This window comes from Aphis gossypii, chromosome 3, assembly GCF_020184175.1.
Source record: "Aphis gossypii isolate Hap1 chromosome 3, ASM2018417v2, whole genome shotgun sequence".
Taxonomy (NCBI): domain Eukaryota; kingdom Metazoa; phylum Arthropoda; class Insecta; order Hemiptera; family Aphididae; genus Aphis; species Aphis gossypii.
In genome coordinates, this window is record NC_065532.1 from 1304385 (window position 1) to 1326799 (window position 22415).

The 22415-nt window shown below is 24.4% G+C and overlaps 1 protein-coding gene across 1 annotated transcript; it reads left to right on the forward strand.

Moving 5' to 3' along the window:
* The first annotated feature begins 7393 nt into the window (after positions 1-7393).
* LOC114123102 (cytochrome P450 4C1-like) lies at positions 7394-19782 on the forward strand. Its single transcript, XM_027985966.2, has 11 exons — positions 7394-7696; positions 13834-13940; positions 14109-14199; positions 14291-14479; positions 14617-14686; positions 14764-14890; positions 14991-15057; positions 17566-17747; positions 18209-18377; positions 18539-18718; positions 18809-19782. The coding sequence occupies exons 1-11, from the start codon at positions 7510-7512 to the stop codon at positions 18967-18969; spliced, it is 1530 nt and encodes a 509-aa protein (XP_027841767.1). The 5' UTR covers positions 7394-7509; the 3' UTR covers positions 18970-19782.
* The last annotated feature ends 2633 nt before the right edge of the window (positions 19783-22415 follow it).

The following is a 22415-nucleotide window of genomic DNA, read 5'->3' on the forward strand; positions in this document are numbered from 1 at the left end:
AATTATAAATACATAAATAACTTTTTGAAATTTAATCATAATATAAATTAAAATTATATGTTTTAATTTAAACTTTAATTTGATTTATGTGTTTTGTTTAGTTGTTAAGCTATTTTTTTTTTTTTTTTTTTTTTTTAATAAAGTTAATAACAATCTTGTTTAATATATTATCAATGAATTTGAAGAACTGTCTTAAACTTTCTTTTACTTTTGTAATTTGCAATCATTAGTATATTTGTGAAGATGTTTTGCTGGAATCAGGTTTCCATAGTAAGTAGTAACTAGTTCTGATGAATTGAGCTGAGGCTGTGCCATTTTGAAATAATTGAGACAGTGGCATAAATGTAGGTTGGCCAAATTGACTCCCAAGATCAGAATTAAAATTAACATGTACTTATAATAATGATATATTCGTATTATTTTCTTTTTTCTTAGTTTTAAAACAATTTCTTAAATGTTTATTGAATAAACAAACATGTCCTGTTTCAGTGTTAAATAACTCCTAACCCCACTCATGAGTTTTTTTAAAAAAAACTGGTTAAATACATTTAACTATTGAGCAATCAAGTATTATTTTATCACGGATTGACGAATAGGTCAAATTTAAAAATATTTCATCCCCCTCCCCCAAAACATGTCCAAATTACACCACTGTCCTGCTCACTGATTCATCATCGCCTTGCCGGAACCACTAAAATTATGAGTTTAAACCTTGATCCTTAGTTTAATTTTATGATGTAGAGATTCATTAAGAAAGAATTTTTCCATCCTAAAAGGGTTTAAAAAGTTACTAATTGGTAATTATTATGTCATGTTATTATTAACGCTTTAATTATTTGTGCCAACTATTTACCTAATTGTACGTAATAGATTGTATAAATTACATTCTAGTCAACGTGTGTTTCACGGCCATGTGGTTTTCTATAGTAACCAGGCCCGGATTAACATTATCGTAGGCCTATCGTAGGCTTATCGTCAAGTATTCAAATTAGGTATTAAGAAACCTTCTCATTGGGAGAGAAAGTGTGGAATCTCTGTGTTAAGCTTTTTAAAAAAAAATGCATTTACAGCATAATAATCAAATCTAAACATTTATGACTTTTTACATAACAGTTTTAGCAAATCCTAAAAACAATTCGTTTTACTCCAAAATATATATAATTAACTGTCAAAAACTTTAAAACAAACCACCTTTTATTAAACCATTTTGCGTTTTACAATAAAATCATAGCCACAATTTTTCGTATAGGCACTAGACATAGTGCCTATAGTGCATATGCGTTAATACGACCCAAATAGTAATATGTCATGGAGCAAATTCATTTCAAAGGAAAATTTAAACATAATGGTCACTAGGCTACACACATATAATTTATAAACAAAAATTAGTATACAAATTAAGCAGTCTTAATAACAACATAACACCTAATGTATGTTTGATAAGTAATAATTGGTTACAATTTAATACACTGTACTAATTTATCAATCTAGCGACTTATGGCCAAAGAAATAACTACATTTTTTTCTCCACTCTGTAAATTTTGCGCCCGATGATGGTCTAATATGGTCTTAACTCTTAATATGTTAAAATATTGTATATAGCTCTATATATTTTAATTTTTAAACCAAGGTAAATAAGAGATCTTCGTCTATACATGTTTCGTGATATAAAGTACCTAATATTGGAAAATAACATGTAAGATATGATCAATGTAAATTCTACGGAACTAAAAAAACGAATAATATTATAACATTTTAAATTATTGATAGAATTTTAAGACTTGGTAAATTTATTCGGTACCTAATTATAATGATAATTCCTAGATAAATAATCCTTATAATATATAGAAACTTAGTAATTTTATATTTTTATATTAATTTGAAATTGAAATATTAAACATTTAATAGTAAATATTTAATTATAATAATTGTTGTATAATAACATAACGTATAAATTAAAGCGTGTCCTCAAATATACCTGAATACAAAATTAAATAATTACTACGTAATATTTAATATTGTAAATATATTAATTTTATTAAATCTAGGATTTAGATTCTTATGCATTTGTATGTTTTGCTAATCGATTTTTTCAATGCCATAAGTACCTATAAGCATAAAATATGTTTCATAAAAGTATGAATTATAATAAAATACCTATTTTAGATAAATAAATAATTATCAAGCAAGTAATTAAATATTTCTATGCCTATAGATACCTATATTTAAATATTCTGAGAAACGCATTGTATAAATATTCATCTTATAATACGTTATAATTACAAGGATACTAAAATAAATATAAAAAATCTACCTATTGACTAATGAACTAAAATATATTTTACTATTTTATTTGGTGACAGCAAATTGTCGCTTAGTATAATAATAATACTTAAAAATATATAGACTAGTTTATACTTTTATAGTCAGAATTGTACTGGCTCACCGGAAAACCGGATAAATGATGATTGCGTTTAAATTAAGATCTTTTAGAAATATTGACCTCCGAAATTTTCCGTTAACATCTCGATGATTTTCAATTCTATATGTAATTGAAAAACGTTTTTTTTTTTGTGATATTTAAAAAGTAAAATTTAAGAAATACCTACATACATAATATAATACTATTTGATAACAGTTAATATACAGGTATACCTTATGGCTTATACCGAGGTATACATGAAGAAAACACCTTACTTAGTTGTTTAATAAATATTATTTTGATATCTAGTGCAATATTTCAAATTATATAGAATGTTTAATTCAAAAGTAAAAAATGATGAACTGTTTCTTTAAAAAAAATTGTTCTATCTCGAAGGTTTAGTTATCAGGAAAAATGGTGATACATCAAATGCATCAAAAAAATGTACCAATTATTCCCTAATGTAGATAAAGGTAAACTTAAAGAAGAACTCGAATTATTTATTATATTATGGCCATTGATTGTAATGCAAACTTGCATATATGCATATATGCATTTCATAATTTAACCTAATAATTATTTATATGAAGTTAATATTGCTGCAGATAAATGGATATACATCGATCTCGATAAGACTAAAAAATCTAATAAAGATGAGGCAGGTAACGGATGTTAGAAATATTCCTTACGTATATTTACATAGTTTAATAAGTATTAAAAAATTATAAAATTTGAAGTCAACCATACGTATATATAATCAATTATTATATTCAATTTTCTTGAAGATTGGCTATAAGTTTTTTTTACTCACTAGGAAACTTAACGCTATGAAAATCGAAAAATATTTTTCATAAAATTTTTAATCTTAACTCTTCAATAATAAAAATTAAAAACTGTTGCACATTACTCAAAACTTTTATTGTACAGAATATCACAATTAACAAAAATTCTAAACTACGACAGTACTTAACTTATTATGCACGATGTAAAGATTCTCTACATCATGTTATTATGTATATTGTATATATATTTGGATATTAACAGAATTACACTAACAAAGTGCTCAATATGTTTTGAAAATATTGTAAAATGATTTGTGAATTTTTAATCATAGCACATTAATGTATTTTTACTTACCTATGCAAACATTACGAACTTAATAAATACTTCTTTCGAAAACTTTATTATGATAAAATAGTAATCTTTATTACCTTTACAGATAAATTGTTTTTATTACAATATTCATAAATAGATGTATAGGTACTGTTCAGTGCTTTTTTAGATTAACAGTTGATAGTTTTATACCCTGGCTTTTTTAATCAATTCTAATTTTATTCAAATTATTTATTTGTATTTAATAAATTTGATATAAAAACAGTATAGGTATAATTATCTAAATTAAGATAATTAAAATTTTGTCCTTCAGCTAACGTATTACGTTTATCTGAAATGGTGATAATGTATAGGTAATGAGTTAAAGTTGGTTCTTATAGGTAATATAGGTATATACAAATATTTTTTATTTTATAATATATTATGATTTTATCCTTCCTGTATTCTTTGTAGTATCTATATCAATAATTAATAATAATTATAATTACTTACTTATTAAAATATATATGTTAATAAACTAGTGTAAATTCAAAGTATCTTTATAAATAGGTATACCTAATAATCTAATATGTTTAAGCTAAACGATTTTGATGAAAGAAAATGTAAATTTGTATCTAGGATCAAGACCTTGGAGAGAAATAAATTGAAAGGTATATGATAAATAACAAATTATAAATTTATCATTAAGAATATATAACTAACACTAAATTACCAAATATTCTAATAAGTATAATACCTAACTTATTTTATAATTGTATTTAAATATTCAATTACATAGGTACTAGATACAGTGATTTACAGTGATTAGTTATTTATTATAACTAGGACTGGAGTTTTGATGCAAAGACTTCTTTTATCTGGTGTTTTGAATCGATGGTCCGTAAATATAAAATGTGTTTTGGATAATAGGTACTGATTATTTTAAAGTAATTTTTTTTTGCATTTTCTTAGTTTTTAGAGCATTTTTTACGATTTGTTCTTAAAATTAACGAAAATAGTTGCGATTAACAAGAGATTTTCGATTAACTAAACAAGTAACAAATATTTAGCAACAATACCATAAAAATAAAATATAAAGTTGTTTTTTCCAATTTTTAAGCTATACTAAAATATAATTTAAATTCTTTTGAATAGTGCATTTTTTGAAATTTTTTAGCGCATTAAAATCTCAGCCCTAATTATAACTAATAAATTATTTTTGCTATGATATAAATTCTAATAAATCAGTAAATAAGATCTATCTACATTATTACTAAAGTAGACTTAAATGCACTAAAAGATGATCAAATAAACACTTCTTCATCATAAAATTAAAAATTTGAAGTTAAAAAAAAATAAATATATAAATATATAATTATTACAATTTCTAAAAAATAATACATTTAAGTTACATTTTTGTGTGTACCTACATCTATGTATAAAAAACAATTACACAGCTAATACAGATCTCATTCTTTATTCAAAATTATTATTATTATTATTTATTAGTTAAATCTGCATTCGATGTCATCCGGATAGGTTATTGCATTGTGTGCATTTTCATCGTTTCCCGTAATTTGGTTGTGAGTGTGTGATTAGGAGTCCATATGAAAATAGTAGAGTGATCGGTATAGAGTGCTTAACGAGTAGTATTACCTATACTTTTTATTTTAATGAGGTCCAGTGCTTATGATATTGTCCCTGCCTCAGTTAAAATTTTTTTTATCTATTTTTATTTATAATATACGAGTACATAATCTGTATACAACTGCACAATAAGAGTATGAGCTAGTTGACAGGAAGATTGAAAATTTTGAATGAAGAAGCCACCCACTGATGACACTTTCGTCTTTTAGTTATTTTGTTTTATACAATTATGTTTTTTGTTTTGTTTTTTGGATTAAGGGTTTAGTAGGTCTCTGCATTATTAAGGCCCCTGCAAATCCCATCAATTTCTTATCAAAAAGATCTACGGGACTAAAAGAAATTTAAGTACTTCTAATTGTCCAATTTAAAAAGTGTAAAGATATTTGAATTGGTAAGCAAGTTTACTTTGCATCGGAAGGGGCATATACTTATTTAATTTTTAAAATATTTTTCAGTATATTCAATACTAAAAATTGAAAAATGTATGCAAATTAATTATATCTATTTTGATTTATTCTCGTCAGGAATTTGATAAAATTGAAAAAATGCTCCAACCAATGCAAAGTAAACTTGTAGTTTACCAATTAAAAAATTTTTACATTTTTGAAATTGGACAATTAGAAGTACTCAAATTTCGAACTTATAGCATGGACAAGTAATTTTGGAATACTACAGCTGCTCCGACACCGTTTTCCATTTTAGAGCCATCCATGTAATTTTCGGTGAAATCATAGAGTTCGTAGAGGATTGAATGTAAATGCTGGTTATAAATGATGGGTAGGGTGTCGTTCTTTGATATAGTTCACTAAGATCTGTGTTGAAGTAGTTCTTTAATATAACCGTTGTATGATTTAATTTTTAATAACGTCCAGATGGGAGAAAGGAATGTCTTCCAAGGTGTTTTGGATTTGCTTCTTTACCTTGAGGTTATTTTGGGTACATCTAGTTGCGAGTAGCATGGAGTTGGGAACCCCCTGGTTAATTCGTAAAATATCAAACCTATAAAGTATAAAGACATACTAACCTAACCTATATAGCAGATAGTCGAATGTACATCGCCATTGAGTAAGTTACTGTAATGCGTATGTGTATGTAGTAAATCAATATAATATACGAAAAATGGTTTTAAGTAGACGGTTTGTCTGTCTAATAAAGCTTTAAAATTTTAACACAATATAATACATTTTCAACTACCTACAAAATAATTTGCACATTTTTAAGATTTTGATTTATTTTATCAACATTTGAAAGCTTATAAAAACATATTGTAACTATCTATGTATATTTCGATTTTTATTATCGATATTTTTTAACTGATACCTATAATATAAAAAATGTACAAGAAAATTGAAATATTGTAAAAAAAGTTAACGTATAAAAAATACAGATTGTTTTCTTAATTTTAAGTTAAATTATTTAGATTAATTTGTTCTAATATTAAAGTTAACAACATGATATTAGTTCTACTAAACACAAATTTTCTACATTGAACGTGGTTCAGAGAAAGAAAACAAATAAGTATATATAGTATGGCTATATGTGATTATCTAAATACATTACAGCTGGTTGCATCCAAAATCCGTATACTTTGAAAAGGTCAATATAGGCAAAAACCATACACTATATTGGTTTTTTATATGTATATAAAAATTTTAAATATCGCATACTGTGTGTGTTAGGTTAAAAATATTTACTCTCATAGTCCCAACTTCCAAATTCAATTTCCGTTTTTAAACAGATACTGACGAAATCGGAAATTATTTTAATCTTGTTTTTTTTTTTTTCAGATGATCACCCTAAATTCTAAATTTATATTTTATTTTTTAACTATTTTCAAAATATTGACCATCCTATTAATTGCATGATCATGTTTATTATTGTAATTTTTGTTTTTGTATAGTTTATATAGCTACATTCGTCTCTTGACTTTTATTCCAATAAAAATACACATTGATTCTTTTGTATACAAATTTAATTATATTCTAAACAAAATACTTTATTACACGTTTAGAATATTTATGGATCTATTTCCAAATTAATGAAGTGTGCAGAGTATAGCCGATTGTACGAAATATCAATGCAGTAAGATTTTAGCAGTGTAGTGACTGGGGGGGGATTATACTATAGATAGTTTCCCAATGTTTGTTACTATAATGAATTAATAATCCCCGCTACTAATAACACTTCCTTATAATAATAATTAATATTATTTTAGGAGACAATCGTATTTGTAAACCATTTCAATTACTATAACATCGTCAGCCTATTTATACATAAGTCGTAGGTATTTTTTGTTAAACCAATTTTATTTAAAATTTTTATTCTTTCGTCGTTATTTTACTAACATCATGACAATTTTTTTGTTAGTAAGTTTGTTATTGGTTTTTATAATTTTAATTTTGATATTCACAACGTGTTTCTGTGCTCGGAGACCCAAGGAACATTACCGCTTGTGTGCAAAATTACCATCCATGCAACGAGGATACTTGACTGATTTAAAGTTCTCTTTTCAATTATCTACACTCAAATCTAAAGGTTGGTTACTTATAATAAAAAATCTATTTTTAAGTCTTATTTATGGATTTTTCAAAGATATTATTTAGAATTTGTTCATATTAAAAACATAGGTACCTATAAATGATTATCATATAGGTAAGTATTAAATTTATCTTCGTTTGTATATTTGCAACTAGTATGTTCTATATTGTTTATTTTAAAGTAGGTAGAAATATAGTATAAATATTTTGGTAAAAAGATACCACAGATAACTATATTGTATTTATTTATTTTTCAATAGGTACTGCAATCATTATTAATAAGTACTATAATATGTACATATATATTATATAGTATGATAGAATTTACGAAAGTTTTGTTGTAATAATAATCCTTTTAACCAATTTGAAGAAACAACAAAGTTTTCTTTTAAATTAACTCAAAATATTATATTTTACGATATTAGATCAACAATTACTGATTAGTATAAATGATGTTCGAACACAAATTTGTAAGTTGTAATAAATTGAATACCTTTAACATTATTTTTAGTCACTTTATTATACTTAATTCAATTTCGTTATTTTCTTACTAAAGATTTTAGCAATTTGCGTAAGATTTTTGCAATTTGCGTACATAGTTCAAATTTTTTTTTTAATACAATTCTTTTAACATTAAAAATAATAAAATATTATTTATATTTAATTCCTATGGTCTATTTACATGTTGTAATTTATAATATGTATAAAGTTTTTTTAGGTTAGAACGTTAAATAAATAGTTTATATTATGCGATTTAAACATAAAGTGATGTAATAATTATTCTGATCAATATAGAAGTATTGCGTGTAACTTTTTGTTGTACTTTTATTTATATTTTATTTAAAATATTATAAATAACTGGCAAAATTGAATTAATTATAGATATTTATTAAGTTATTAATTCATATACCTACTGTTGAGTATTGACTTATTATTTCTAATTTTCAATACAATTTATACATTTTTGTTTTAGGTTAAAATTGATGAAAATTTAATATATTTATACTTCTAAAAGCTGAGTAATAGTGAAGTTTTTTCAAAAGTATTAAAAACCCTATAATTAGCTACAAATTAAACCCAAACTCAATGTATACTGTATAGGTCCTTAACGTATTTTCGTATTGTATTGTCTTATAATAAGTATTGGTACCTATACAATAATGTGTTTCTAATGTTTATAAGTACCTACTTATTAGTTATAGTTAGTAAATACAAATTAGTAAAATTAAATATTAATAACTGATTTCACATTTTCATTTAAATGTATATAATGTAATTTTAAACTTAAATAAATCTTGCAAAATGTAAATTGCAGACTGCAGTTAGTATATAGAAAATGTTTACAACTTTCTATTAACTTACATTTCAAACAAACACGTCTACATCATTACAATGATTAGTAGAAGTTATATTTAGGTAGTCTATATTTGACAATCATAATATAATTATCTAACATCATAAATCGAATAATAAATGTGATCGTCGCAGTTAATTATACTAAGCCATGTTTTTCATATAGGTACGTACATCATTCGCTGAGTTCGTTGTATTAGGTTAGGTTAGATCAGAGATTAACCTCGATATATACATACATATTTTTGGTAAAAACAGTAGAACTTGTACTATTATTTTATCAATTTGTGTAAATAGGTAGTATATTTGTATAAAATCTCAATTTATAATATTTTTACGTTAGTTACAAATATATATAATTAAATGTATTAAATGTTGAAAAAATAAAATTGGATATATGATTAGATTTTGAGCGATGCAATGAATTTATTGGTTTTACAATGACGTGTTGTGTGTGTCGATGTGTGCATGTGTATCATGTATATTGAATTATACTTGAAAGTAAAAATTTTTTTAGAAAAAATATTTTTCAATTTTAAGAATTAAGAAAGTAACTGGGAGGTAGAAAGTTATGTAGGTACTCAAACTTGTACTTTGAAAAGTCAAAAGTGGAAAGGACTGGATATATTTAAATAATATGGGAATGAACAAAAAAAAAAATAATAATAATTATAAATTATAATATAATAATTGAGCAATACGGGAATAATGGAATATATTGTATATAACACTTTCGATTATTGTCTCTTATTGATAATATAGATTTTGTTTTTCTTATAATAATTAAAAAATGGAAAACCGAAGAGATCTAAAACTTTTCCCAAATATTAAAAATTGAATTTTTTAGACATGATACAATTTTTAAAATATTTTTGCTCTTTGAGATTTCTATCCTTATTTTAAATTCTTTATAATTTTATTTTTTTTTATTATTTTGTTCAAAAAATGTTTGTTTAAATATTATAATTTATATTTTCTATACTATTTATAACTTATAACTTAAAAGTTAACTTCTATAGAACCAATGCAGACCTTGTAAATATTCGTATTAATTTACCTAGGTTTCAGTGTTATCAAGTAAAACTCTGTCCAAAATTAATTTCAATAATAGTATCAAGTAACACTTTAAACACTTTAATATGATTTTAATTTGCTAAAAATTCGTGTAAACATTTTTGTTCCTACATGATAATTGATAAATTTAATATGTGTGTTGTACTATTGTATACTTATAATATAGTTTTAGCGCTTTTAGTTAATCATAAGATTTTACCACTTACCTGAGTAGTATGTATATTTTATATGTACTATGTAGCGTATACTTACCGGCTAACTCCAAAAGTGTAAAAAATATTATATAATATATACATATTATTTTTAACTATTATATAACTTTATTATTTTATAAGCAATTACTAAAATTTTGAATTAATGTAGTTATTCTTATAGGCTCTTTTCTTTTTTTTTTTTACAAATGTTTAATGAAAACAGAATATTTTGATAAAATATTACACATAAGTGTTAAAATTAAGCGATATTTTTATTTTAATTTTAAAACTTTCTCTACCTATTTCAGTATTAAATAGAAACCTATACTTATTTTTCAAATGTTCAATCATATAAAAACACATGTTTTATTAGTACATTAGTAATTATTGTTCATTTGTTTTATTATAATATTATGAATTTATGATCTTTATAGATTTCACGAAAAATGATTATTAATATATGTATTTGTTTAGGATGATATTTGGTTTTAGATTCAAAGATTCGAGTTCAAAAAATTTGAAAATTTATAGGTTTCATAAAATGTGTTCTTACAATAATTCAAAATTATCAAAAGTTTCATATAAGCACGATTATTGTCTTATAGACCTCTGAATTTTATATTTTGACGAAATTGGATATTTACGAAAACTCAATTCTATTTGTCTAATAATTTTAATTATTTTGCTGGAATTTGAAAAATATTAAGTAATCATAAGGACTGAATGAAACTTTTCGTAATTTTTCAGGTTATTATTTTTCATACACAATTAAATGTTTAAAATACTTAGTCTAAATTTAAGCGCTATTTACACCACAAAAAATTGTTCAACCTATCGAATATAATGATGAGTATATGATGGAATTTTGTGGTAACCATTTCTATGGTTTACTTAATTGAGTAGGTACTTGACTCACCGCCATAGTATCACAAACATTAAAAAAATGTACACTGGTGTAAAATTAATGCATTCTTCACTTTTTTCAATGTTTAAAATGTCAGAAGGCATGTATAGTTAGTGAGGGTTAAACTCCGCATATTATTTTAAATTAATAACTTTGGTAAAATAATATAATTATGTAGCTCCCAAAACTTTTAACTTTATGTTAGGTATATTTTGTAAAAAATGCACATACTCTTCTTAATCTCATTACATTAATTTATAATATATCTATAAGGAGTCAGTGTTTTTTCTCAATTGTCATTACACACACAGAGAGTTCGTGGTCATAACATCTACCTCTGTAACCTTTCAGAACTTAAAAAAAACATAGAAAACGTTAATAATTATATATCAAAACAGTTATTTAGGTATTTAAATATTTAAATAAATTAATATTATAAATAATAACATACGAAAATAAATAACAGTATATAAATATATTATTTTATTTAAAGTTATGTAAACGAAATTACTGAGTATAGAGATCAGTATAAAAGAAACTGTGTTTTTATATATATTTTTATAGTATATATAATATAAACATAATAGTTTGTATGGTTCAAAATTTAAAACTAGAATTATAAATCATATATAATTTTAAACTGTTAAAAAATACCCATTTATTTTGTCAAGTGTTTAAATTAATCATAGTACAGATTCTGTAAATATTTTAAATACCTAAAATACCAAGTATACATTTAATTTGAATTTAATAATAAGCTATATTTTATAGTGATTTTTAAAATTTTGAAAAATTATTAAAATCTTAAATTATGGTAATGGTATTGAATAGATAGTTTGTAACTATTATTATTTGATTTGAACGCACGGTGTTTTTTTGATAAACTTTAGTCTTTTAGACTTGAATTTCGTCTTTTGTAATTTTAATTTTAATATTTATAATATTTTCAAAGATTCTAAAGTAATAAAACCCTTTTAAAATATAAACTATAGGTTCGTTTATTATTTATTTATGTTATTGTAATATTATTATTATTATTCACTTTTTAATCATGTAAATAAATAAAAATAGTTAGTAACGAAAATTAATACGATCATAGAATAATAATAATTTTATATTGACCTTGTATACTTGAATATCATTTAAAATTAAATATTATTTTTGTACAAATTATGTTATAATTTATTTATAATATTTAATTATTACAGTCACATACTTGTCTGAGATTTTTTTATACTTCCTGTAAGTTATAAGTTTTAACAATAGCTAGTTCGATTATTATTATATTATTAAACACGTGTATATTAAGCATGTAATCACTCTTGAGCTTATCAAGAATATATAAGTACATAATAACTAGGTATATTTATATATATATATATATATTTACATGTATAAATCTAATACTTTAGTTTTAGCCTAATAAGACTTAATGTTCTTTAGGTACCACCAATGTTTAAATTATGATTGTATAGATAAATTCTATCTATCAGTATTTACAGTGAATTAAACTTAAAATAAAACAAATTTCGAAGCTTATATATTTGATAAATTAATAATAATAATAATAATAAAACGTATTATGTATTTTAATTATTCTAAAATATATTATGGATTTATCGAATCCAATAATCCAATAATTTTAATGTTTATGGTAATTAATGTTTATAATTTATCGAATTATTATATATTTGGCAAGTATTAATTTTTCATGTGTTGATTAATTTATTATTACTTATTATATGTTTATTTTTAATTAATTATATTACCCGTAAGTCGAAAATTTCCCCTTCGGCCTTCAAGGCTGCTGAAATAGGTAGTTTTGATTCAATTTATAATACTTTTGGGATTTCTAAAATTGTATTTAAATAAGATATATTAGGTATTTACACACATATTATTTTCTAAAATATATTTTATGTTATATAATATGGAATAATATGATTTTTTATACTATTTTAGAAGACACTTTACCCGCATGTGTTGTCTTTGTCTTATACACGCGTAACATAGTTAAAAACTATAGTTTTCGTGGGGCGACTTTACTTCATCGATATTTATATAAAAATTACCAAAATTATAAATCGCATTGGGAAGAACTTTACCTGTGTCGTAGCGTTTTAATTCTTTTACCTAATAGTAGAAATAAATAACTTTTAATAATTAAATGAAAAAAAACCTAAAGTTCTCAAACCGATAAATTTAATTGTATTCATGTTATCAAAAAAATTGAAATGCTGCGACACAGGTAAGGTAAGATAATAACAAAAGATTTGACAAAAAAATTCCTTTATTATATACTCAAATAAATTAAAAAAACATACTCCTTTTAAAAAATGTGCACCTTTATTAATACTTTGAATAACTATTTACAACTTATTCAATTAAAGAGTTATTTAATTAATTTACAATTGATAAAATTGACAAAAGATTATTAATAGAAAATGGTATTACAGGAAATTTGTGATGGTATAAGATCTCACTCTTAATAAATAAAGTTTCACCCAAAGCAACAGCCTACTATGCCTTACCAATAAATTCGCCATCGAATAACATTATCGTTATTTGATAAAATATATATAATATATTTATACGTTTTATTATTTTCAGATGTGTTGCCGTTTTTTAGTAAAATCTTTAAACATCATGGGCCATTGGTGCATATAAATGTATTGGGACATTCATACGTGTTGTTAAACGATCCAGACGATATAAAAGTACTTGTTTGCTTTTTTATTTTTATTTTTATTTTTATTAATATTATCACACAAGACTTTAAATTATAAAAATGTGTCAGATGCGGCTTATACTTCTAAGAGTTAGCTTATTTTTGTATAATTTATACTATCAATCAAATAATAAGGTACCTACAAAAATATTTGCAGGCTTTATTATCCAGTCCGCATCATATAAACAAAGGGCCAGAGTATGGAATGCTTAAACCTTGGTTAAATAAAGGTCTTCTAACAAGTGGAAGTAATTAAAAAATAAAAGCTTAATGCTCATACAACTTGTGTATATACTTTTAATAATTATGCATAACAATTTTTTTATACATTTAATATAGGTCTAAAATGGCAAATGAGAAGAAAATTGTTGACGTATACATTTCATTTTAAAATATTGGAAACTTACATCCCTACGTTTAATAAACATGCTCAGTGCTTAACAAAAAAACTTGAAAATATGGCTAGTAACAATCAACGTGTATCTATTTATACTCATATGACACTTTGTGCATTAGACATTGTTTGTGGTGAGTTTAAATAACAAAATATAAATAAAATCAATCTTAAATACAATCTATGAGCTTCACACATTGATATTTATTAAATTATGGCTATTGATATTACATTATTAAAACTTAAAAGCTGTGTAAATATCATGTTATAGACACAATAATGGGAACTGAATTGCGATCTCAAGAGGGTAAATCTATAGAATATGTTAAAGCAATAAATACGTATGTATAATAAATTTGATAAATTTAAAAACTGCAGTATTGATACTTAGATACTCAATAAATTTTATTTATTTCAGAGTAACTGATGTCATGATTAAACGGATATTCAAATTTTGGCTTTGGAATGAAAGTATTTTTAATCTAAGTCAAAATGGAAGAAATTTTAATAAATCTCTTAAGGTTTTACATACGTTTACTGAAAACGTAAGTAAACATTTAAAATATATTATAATGAATTAGTTAAATAATAATTCTTAATAATAAAACTAAATTTACAATTATACACATTTTTTAAATTTTATAGGTGATTAAAGAAAAGCGAGCTAAACATGAAACTGTTAATTGTTTAGAAACTGAAGAATTAAGTTTTGGTAATTTATTAATATACAATTTTATAAAATATACATAGGTAATATCTTATAAAATACAATATAATACTCGAGTTGATGTAAATATTAATAAATAAAGTTAGTACGTTATTAGTTGGGTATCCTATTAGAATAATTGAAAAATAAAATAATTGACCCCAGCCAAGTTACGTATTTGAGGGTGGGGAGCAATAATTGAAGCCCTATTTGGAAATAAGCCTAGTTTTTTTTATGTATTTATAAAAATGGTTTGTTATAATAAAATTGGCATGTATTAAATAAAATAAAAATAATAAATAATGATTCTTAAAAAAAAATTAAGTCGATTTTAATGGGAGCTCTCCGTAATCCATATTGTGATTCATAAATTACAATTATAATCATTCTTTGTCTCAGAGACGAGCTTTAGTTACGCTACTTATGAGCAACCGAATTCTATAACTATAATAAATAATGTGTTGTTCATTTGTTATAAAAACTAAATTAAATTACTATGAATACCTAACTCATAAAAATGCGCATTATTAATGATGTCTAGAAATAACGTTTAGAATAATATAGGTATGGGTAACCTAAAATTAGCAGACATGTACCAGTTACCCTCAACATACTATACACCACTCTTGGCGTAAAATTAGTGAAAGTAAATTTGTAAATAAATGAAACTACAAAATATGCATATAATAAATTAATAAATACAATGTTTATAATAATAAGTGACATATTATATAAAGTATTTTTTCAAAAACAAAATTAGGTAATATTAATGATTGACAATTTTTTTAATAAATTACCAGATATTTAGTTCATTATTATAAAATATATTGTATTGTATTATTTTGTGTTAAAAAAATCGGGAAAACCAAAAAAAAGTAACGGAAAAACGAGACATTTAAACATTTTACGGAAAACCTGCAGTTTTCAACAAAATCGATTTTTTTATGTACCTAGATGTCACTCAAAAACTAATAACTGTAATTACTTGAATTGTCCACTAAATGTTTAAATTAATGTTATCTATGTACAGGCATACAGTTAAATGTTCAAATATATTGTTTTTTTAAGCTATTTATAGACCACTGAAATTTTCGATTTTTCTGAGAATTTTTTTTTTGAAGTGTTGATAAACAAATTTGAAAATTTAATACAAGGTTTCTCATAAGTTATTCTTATTGTAGTTAAAAAAATCAAAAATCGTTTGTTATAATTTTTTATAAGTGTTCAAAGTTCAAAGTTCAAATTTTTATACGAAACATGTCAAAATCGCGAAAATTTACAAGTAATTTTATACCTAGTTGAAAAATCATAATTTTTTTGTATTTATATCTAAGGTTAAAAAATTCAACAATAGGTTTTCCATAAATTTTCCTTCAAATACCTTCGAGAAAACTTGAAGTGTCATTAAAGGAATAACGTTATGAGCGTTTGAATTTTAAATTTTCACGAAATCACGTAACCTAACGAGTTATCCTCAATTGATATTCTATATTTGTTATTATTAAAAAATTATAAGTTGTAGGTACTTGAAAATTTTACCAGTTCTTTAGTTTGTCATTTTCTTTACATAATTTAATTTTTTCAAATATTATTTCGCTTATTATTAAGACTATTTTTATGCAAATATACGTTTTTGCTTAGTTGTTTTTTTTTGTAAATATCGATAAAAATGTTTTGGTTAAATCAAATTACTTGAAAATTTAATACAAAATTCTTCATAAGTTATTCTTATAGCGATTCAAAAAATTATAAGAATACATAGACACAATTTTTTTTATATTATCATTTGAAGTTCAAATATTGACATCAATTCGTCAAAATCATGAATATTTTAAAATTATGTTGAAGTTATAATTTATAAAAATTTTTGTGTAAGTATAGCTAAGGCCTAAGAGTTGACAATTATTAATACAAGGTTTTCCATAGGTTTGGCTTACAATAATTATAAAAGAAGTTGAATGTTGGCCAATAAAAATTTTTTATCCTTAGTTTAAATTTTTACGAAATCCAAAATTCACCCGTAAAATAACGATTTACTATCAAATAATTTTAGATTTTTGTTAAAGTTAAAAATTATTAGTCGTAGAAACTTGAAACATATACCAGTAGTTGTTTAAATTAGTATTTTCTATACATGATTTAATTTTGGGGTATTTAGGTCATTAAAATATAAACTACCCTTTTCTACATCCAATTTAAAATATATTCCCCAGGTTGGCAAATCATCTCCGTTCATAATCGTTTTTCTTATACAATAATACCTATCATTGGATTCAAATTTAATACATTCATTATAGTGACCTACTGGCTACTATACAGTAAAGCGTTACTCATTTGACCACCTTTTATTTTTTTTCTAATTTCATTATAAATACAGCAATTAAGTTCATTGATCATTATATTTATCTTTATAATATGTATATAAAAATCTACATTAATAATAATACCTATTTAACTCAAACGTCAAAACTCAAAAGTATAGTACAATTAAATATTAAGAAAGTTGAATTACAGGAAAAAAACGAGTAGAATCATTTCTTGATCTTCTAATTGGAATATCAAAACAAAATCCAGAAAAAATGACAGATTCGGATATTAGAGAAGAAGTTGACACATTTTTATTTGAAGGACATGACACATCATCAACTGCCATGACAATGGCTTTCATACAATTGGGATTGCATCAAGACATCCAAGTAAAGAAGACGTTGCAGTGGTCGCACCCGCATGTGTTATCTCCGTCTTACACATGTACGGCATAGTTAATGTTTGTTTGCCAGTTTCAATAGTGTGTTTTTAGTTTTAATATAAGAGTGAATTATTGACCTATTATCAAACTTTTAGGTAATGCTATTATCTTATATTTTTCATACCCATAACTCACTTAAAAATTAAAATATCATAAAACGAGAGAACACAGATAATGTTTTTACCTAAAAGTTTGATAATACCTAGGTCAATTCACTCTAATATCAAAACTAAAAGCACGCTATTGAAACTGGTGAACGAAAATTAACTACGTCGTACGTGTGTGGTGTGCGATACGAAGACAACACATGCGGGTGAAAGTCCTCTTAAGGCTCTGAAGTTATACAAACTCAGTTTAATGTATTCTTAATAATATATTGATATTATGTAAAATTAATCTGTATTGTAGGACAATGTAAGGGAAGAATTATATTTAATATTTGGAAATAGTGATAGAGAAGCAACTATGGCAGATCTTAAATCTATGACATATTTAGATCGAGTAATAAAGGAAACTATAAGATTATATCCAAGTGTTCCTGGTGTTACTAGAAAGCTTAGACAACACCTTCAAATTAGTGAGTAGTGTACTTGTAATCGTATAATATTGATACAAATATAGTTTGCTTAAGAGGACGCCAAACGGCACACCGAAAGTAAAACGTGTACAACGGCCGAGAGAACGCAAATAATAAATTATTCTTTATTTTATATTTTAATAATTTACTTATATTTTAAGGGGAGTACCAAATTCCACCACAGTCAGTAGTTGCAGTAATACCATACTTACTACATCGAGAGGAAAAACATTTTCCAAACCCTTTGACATTTGATCCAGATAGATTTTTACCCGAAAACAGTATCAATAGGCATCCTTATGCCTTCATACCATTTAGTGCTGGTCCAAGAAATTGTATTGGTAAGTTTGATATTCGATATTTGTTTAAAATATTAATAAGTATAAATAATTTTTTTTTTTTTAATTTTAATATTAAAAACTTATTTTTAGGACAAAAATTTGCCATGCATCAAATGAAAACTATAATATCAACTGTTATTAGAAAGATGAAAATTGAAACATTAGGAAGTCAAGATGACATTAAAATAGGTGCGCAATTGATTTTGCGACCTGAATCATTACCTGATATTAAACTAACCAAGATTAAGTAATTTTTTTTTTGATTAATTTGAAATATAAAAATTGTTGATTTTTATATTTCTATTATTTTATTTGTTATAAAATACCAATTATTATAGAAAGAGCCAGAGCTGAGTAAGATGCCTTAAAAAAGTATTTTTATATAAGCTATATTTATTTTTAGAATCTAAGTACCTACAAGATACTCTAATTATAAGTGTTCAAACATAAATTTTCGATCTAATGTTTTATTAAATGTATTATAGTTATTATGTATTATTTAAAACTAATGATAAGTGCAAGATCAGTACCATTATAACTATAATTTCAATACATTTGTGTAATTTAGTTATGTTAGAATAAATAAAATAACTACAATCGTAGTTTTCTACAATTTTGTAAGTTGTGACCAACTAGGTAAAATTATTAGGATATAATTTATGATAAAAATTGTTGAATTTTCTCTAAAATATGGGTATCAGATGTTGAACATGACATGTCTGCCTGCTTATTGTCAACTTAATCTTTCTTTACTGTCTATACTGATAAACTACAAAATTAATACTAATCAAAAACATTTAAATGATGCTATCTAGTACAAAATTCATTCACTAATTCTTTCATAATTTAATTATTTTTAAGTTCTTTTTCAACCAAATTAACTTATCTAACCTGTCTAAACACATTCCTAGATACTCTATAAATTACACATTAATTGAACCGATTTGTAGTCAGTTTCAGACTCCTTCTTAGAATACCTACCTAAGTCATAAGAATATATTTAATATTATCTCATTACCACAATATATGTACTCTATATTTGTAATTAAATGTTTTATTATTTATGTATTGTCTATTTTATATATGTAAAAAAAAAACTTGTCCATTATTAAAATTTTTTTATTTTTTATTTTTAAACAAGAGAATTGTACAATCTGTAATTTAAGGTTTACAATAAGCACAAGTGATATTAGAATAGAATAATATTGAAAAGATGAAATAATAAGGTAATAAGCAACGGGTTGATAATTACAATTATTTAAAAATTCAGACAGGGGGCGTGAGAGAAGAGACCATCCATTGATGGGACTTCATGACATGTGTTGGTGGAGGTTAGTCTAAAAGTAAATCACGACACCACGTTCGTTTTAGTCGCCTTCTGGGGTCACCAGGAATAGTGGGGATAGATAGTTCTGAAATCAAGGGATTGCGGTGATTGCGAAGATTGGTGTGCATGTGTTTGTAGAAGGACTTGGCAACATTTTTGACAGTTTGGATGGAAAGATCTTAATAGAGAGTATCATAGAGACATAAAATGGGGCATTAGTTATTTTTCGAAGACATTTTGATTGAAAAGTTTGAATTTTATTAATATTGGAGGGTTTGGCAGTACCCCATAATTGGATGCCATATGTCCATATTGGTTTGAGAAGTAATTTGTATTAGAGAAGTTTATTTTTAAGGTTTAGATGTTTTGATGTTAATAGAAAGCGTAATTGACGAGTCCGATTATTTAGAGCAAGCCGTTTTGTGTGGATATGCGTTGCCCAGGTTAGCCAGCGGTCTAGATGAAGTTCTCATTATTATACATAAAATAACAATTATGGTTTTTATATGTTTTGATTCAAAAATGATTATTGAACAAAATTTAAATAATAATAGTTAAATTGAAATATGGTTATCACTGGTTTGTTAAAATTATAAATTTGCTGATTGCACTACTCAGTGGCAACTAGAACTACTCTGTGGGGGATGATATAGATATTTTTTATTTGTTAAAAAAAAACATTTATAGGTATCTCACAAATTATAATTCATTATATTATAAAATAAAAAAAGTCTGGGGGGTGAGGTTGTAGTATATATCACCTACATCACCCCGTAGTTATGCCAGCATTACAGTAATAGATAAAGAACTATTTTTTTTTTAAGTATTATAAGTGTGTGTGTGTGTTTTTTTTACTTGGGAGGGGTGGCTATTACTTTTAAGAAATTAGAAACTAGTTAAAAGCAAAAAATGTATCTAGATTCTAGATACAGTGTAAATAAATTTGGTAGCACCTAAATCATAGTTTGTGTCAACACCATGAACTGTATTTTGCTATTTGATAATTATGTATTATATTTAGGTATCTTAGGTATCTATTTAATATTTTACACTTAGAATACACATATAAATTATAATATATGTATATTTGTATTTTTGAGCAATAAATAAATAATAATCATAAACATTACAAAACAATTATATTATAAATTAGGAATCTAATACACAATAAGTTACTTACCATTAATTAAATGATCAATAATAAGTTGATGTACCTAGTAAATACCAAATTGTAGTACAATTATATTTTATAAGTACAGTTTGTACTTGATAATTAAGTATAATATATTATTATTTTTTCCATTTTCTATCCATAGTGCATTTAATCAATTTAAAATAAGAAATTCGATATTATGTATTATTGGTATTCTATTCTATTATCTTTTTCCTATTATCCCAAGCTTCTTAATAATGTGATCAGTAAATACTACACAAAATCTTAACAGCATTAAAAAGAACATATTAACATAATATTGCTATTATCTTTTTACCCATTAGGAAATAAAAATTCTAAAGTTAAAAAGGCAAACACAAAATCAAGGCAACACACACTCCATGTACTTTTACTGATGATACATTTTTATTGAATATAGATTGATGTCACTATTAAGACGTGACAAGTGTATTTTATTAAATTTAACTTAGAGTTAGAATAGTTAAATATTATATTATATTACCTAAATTATTTAGTCAAGATAGATACTAGGTATTTACTAGAATATTTACCATTAAATTGTAAGCTGTGGATGAGTACTGAGTACTGAGTAGTGTATTTGAGAGCATTGAATAGGTAAACCAAAAAAAAATAAAAATATATATCACGGAATAAATAAAATTAATAATTATTATAATAGGTAATTAATAATTATAGTATGAATCTATCGACACCGTCAATTGGTCCTCTTAAGGAATACATTTTTTTGATTTTATTTTTACAAGTAACACACAAACTGTATTCTGAGCACAATTTAAGATGACTGTAAAAAAAAAGGAAAATTTAAACTTAAATTTTAAATCGTGGTTAAACTGCCAATACTAAACAAGTACATAACGCTGTAATGTTGGCAGTTGACTCATGAATTCAAGAATACAAGATAAATGTAATCTTGATGAGATAAATTATTTAAGTTATTTGGTCATATTTGTAAATTGTAATTTATAATTATTAATTTATCATTATTGTTTGCGAAGATGATAACACTATTATAGCAGCCTTGCCAGGCGCCAGTAGCTGCCTTGCGCGGCTGTTTATTGTTATTGATCCCTCTGCTCTTCCCACTCCACAGTCCAACCACTTTCATCGAGAGGCCTTGTCTAACATCGTTTCCACCATGACAAATAACCTCAACCAGGCGAACCATTACTGAGCAG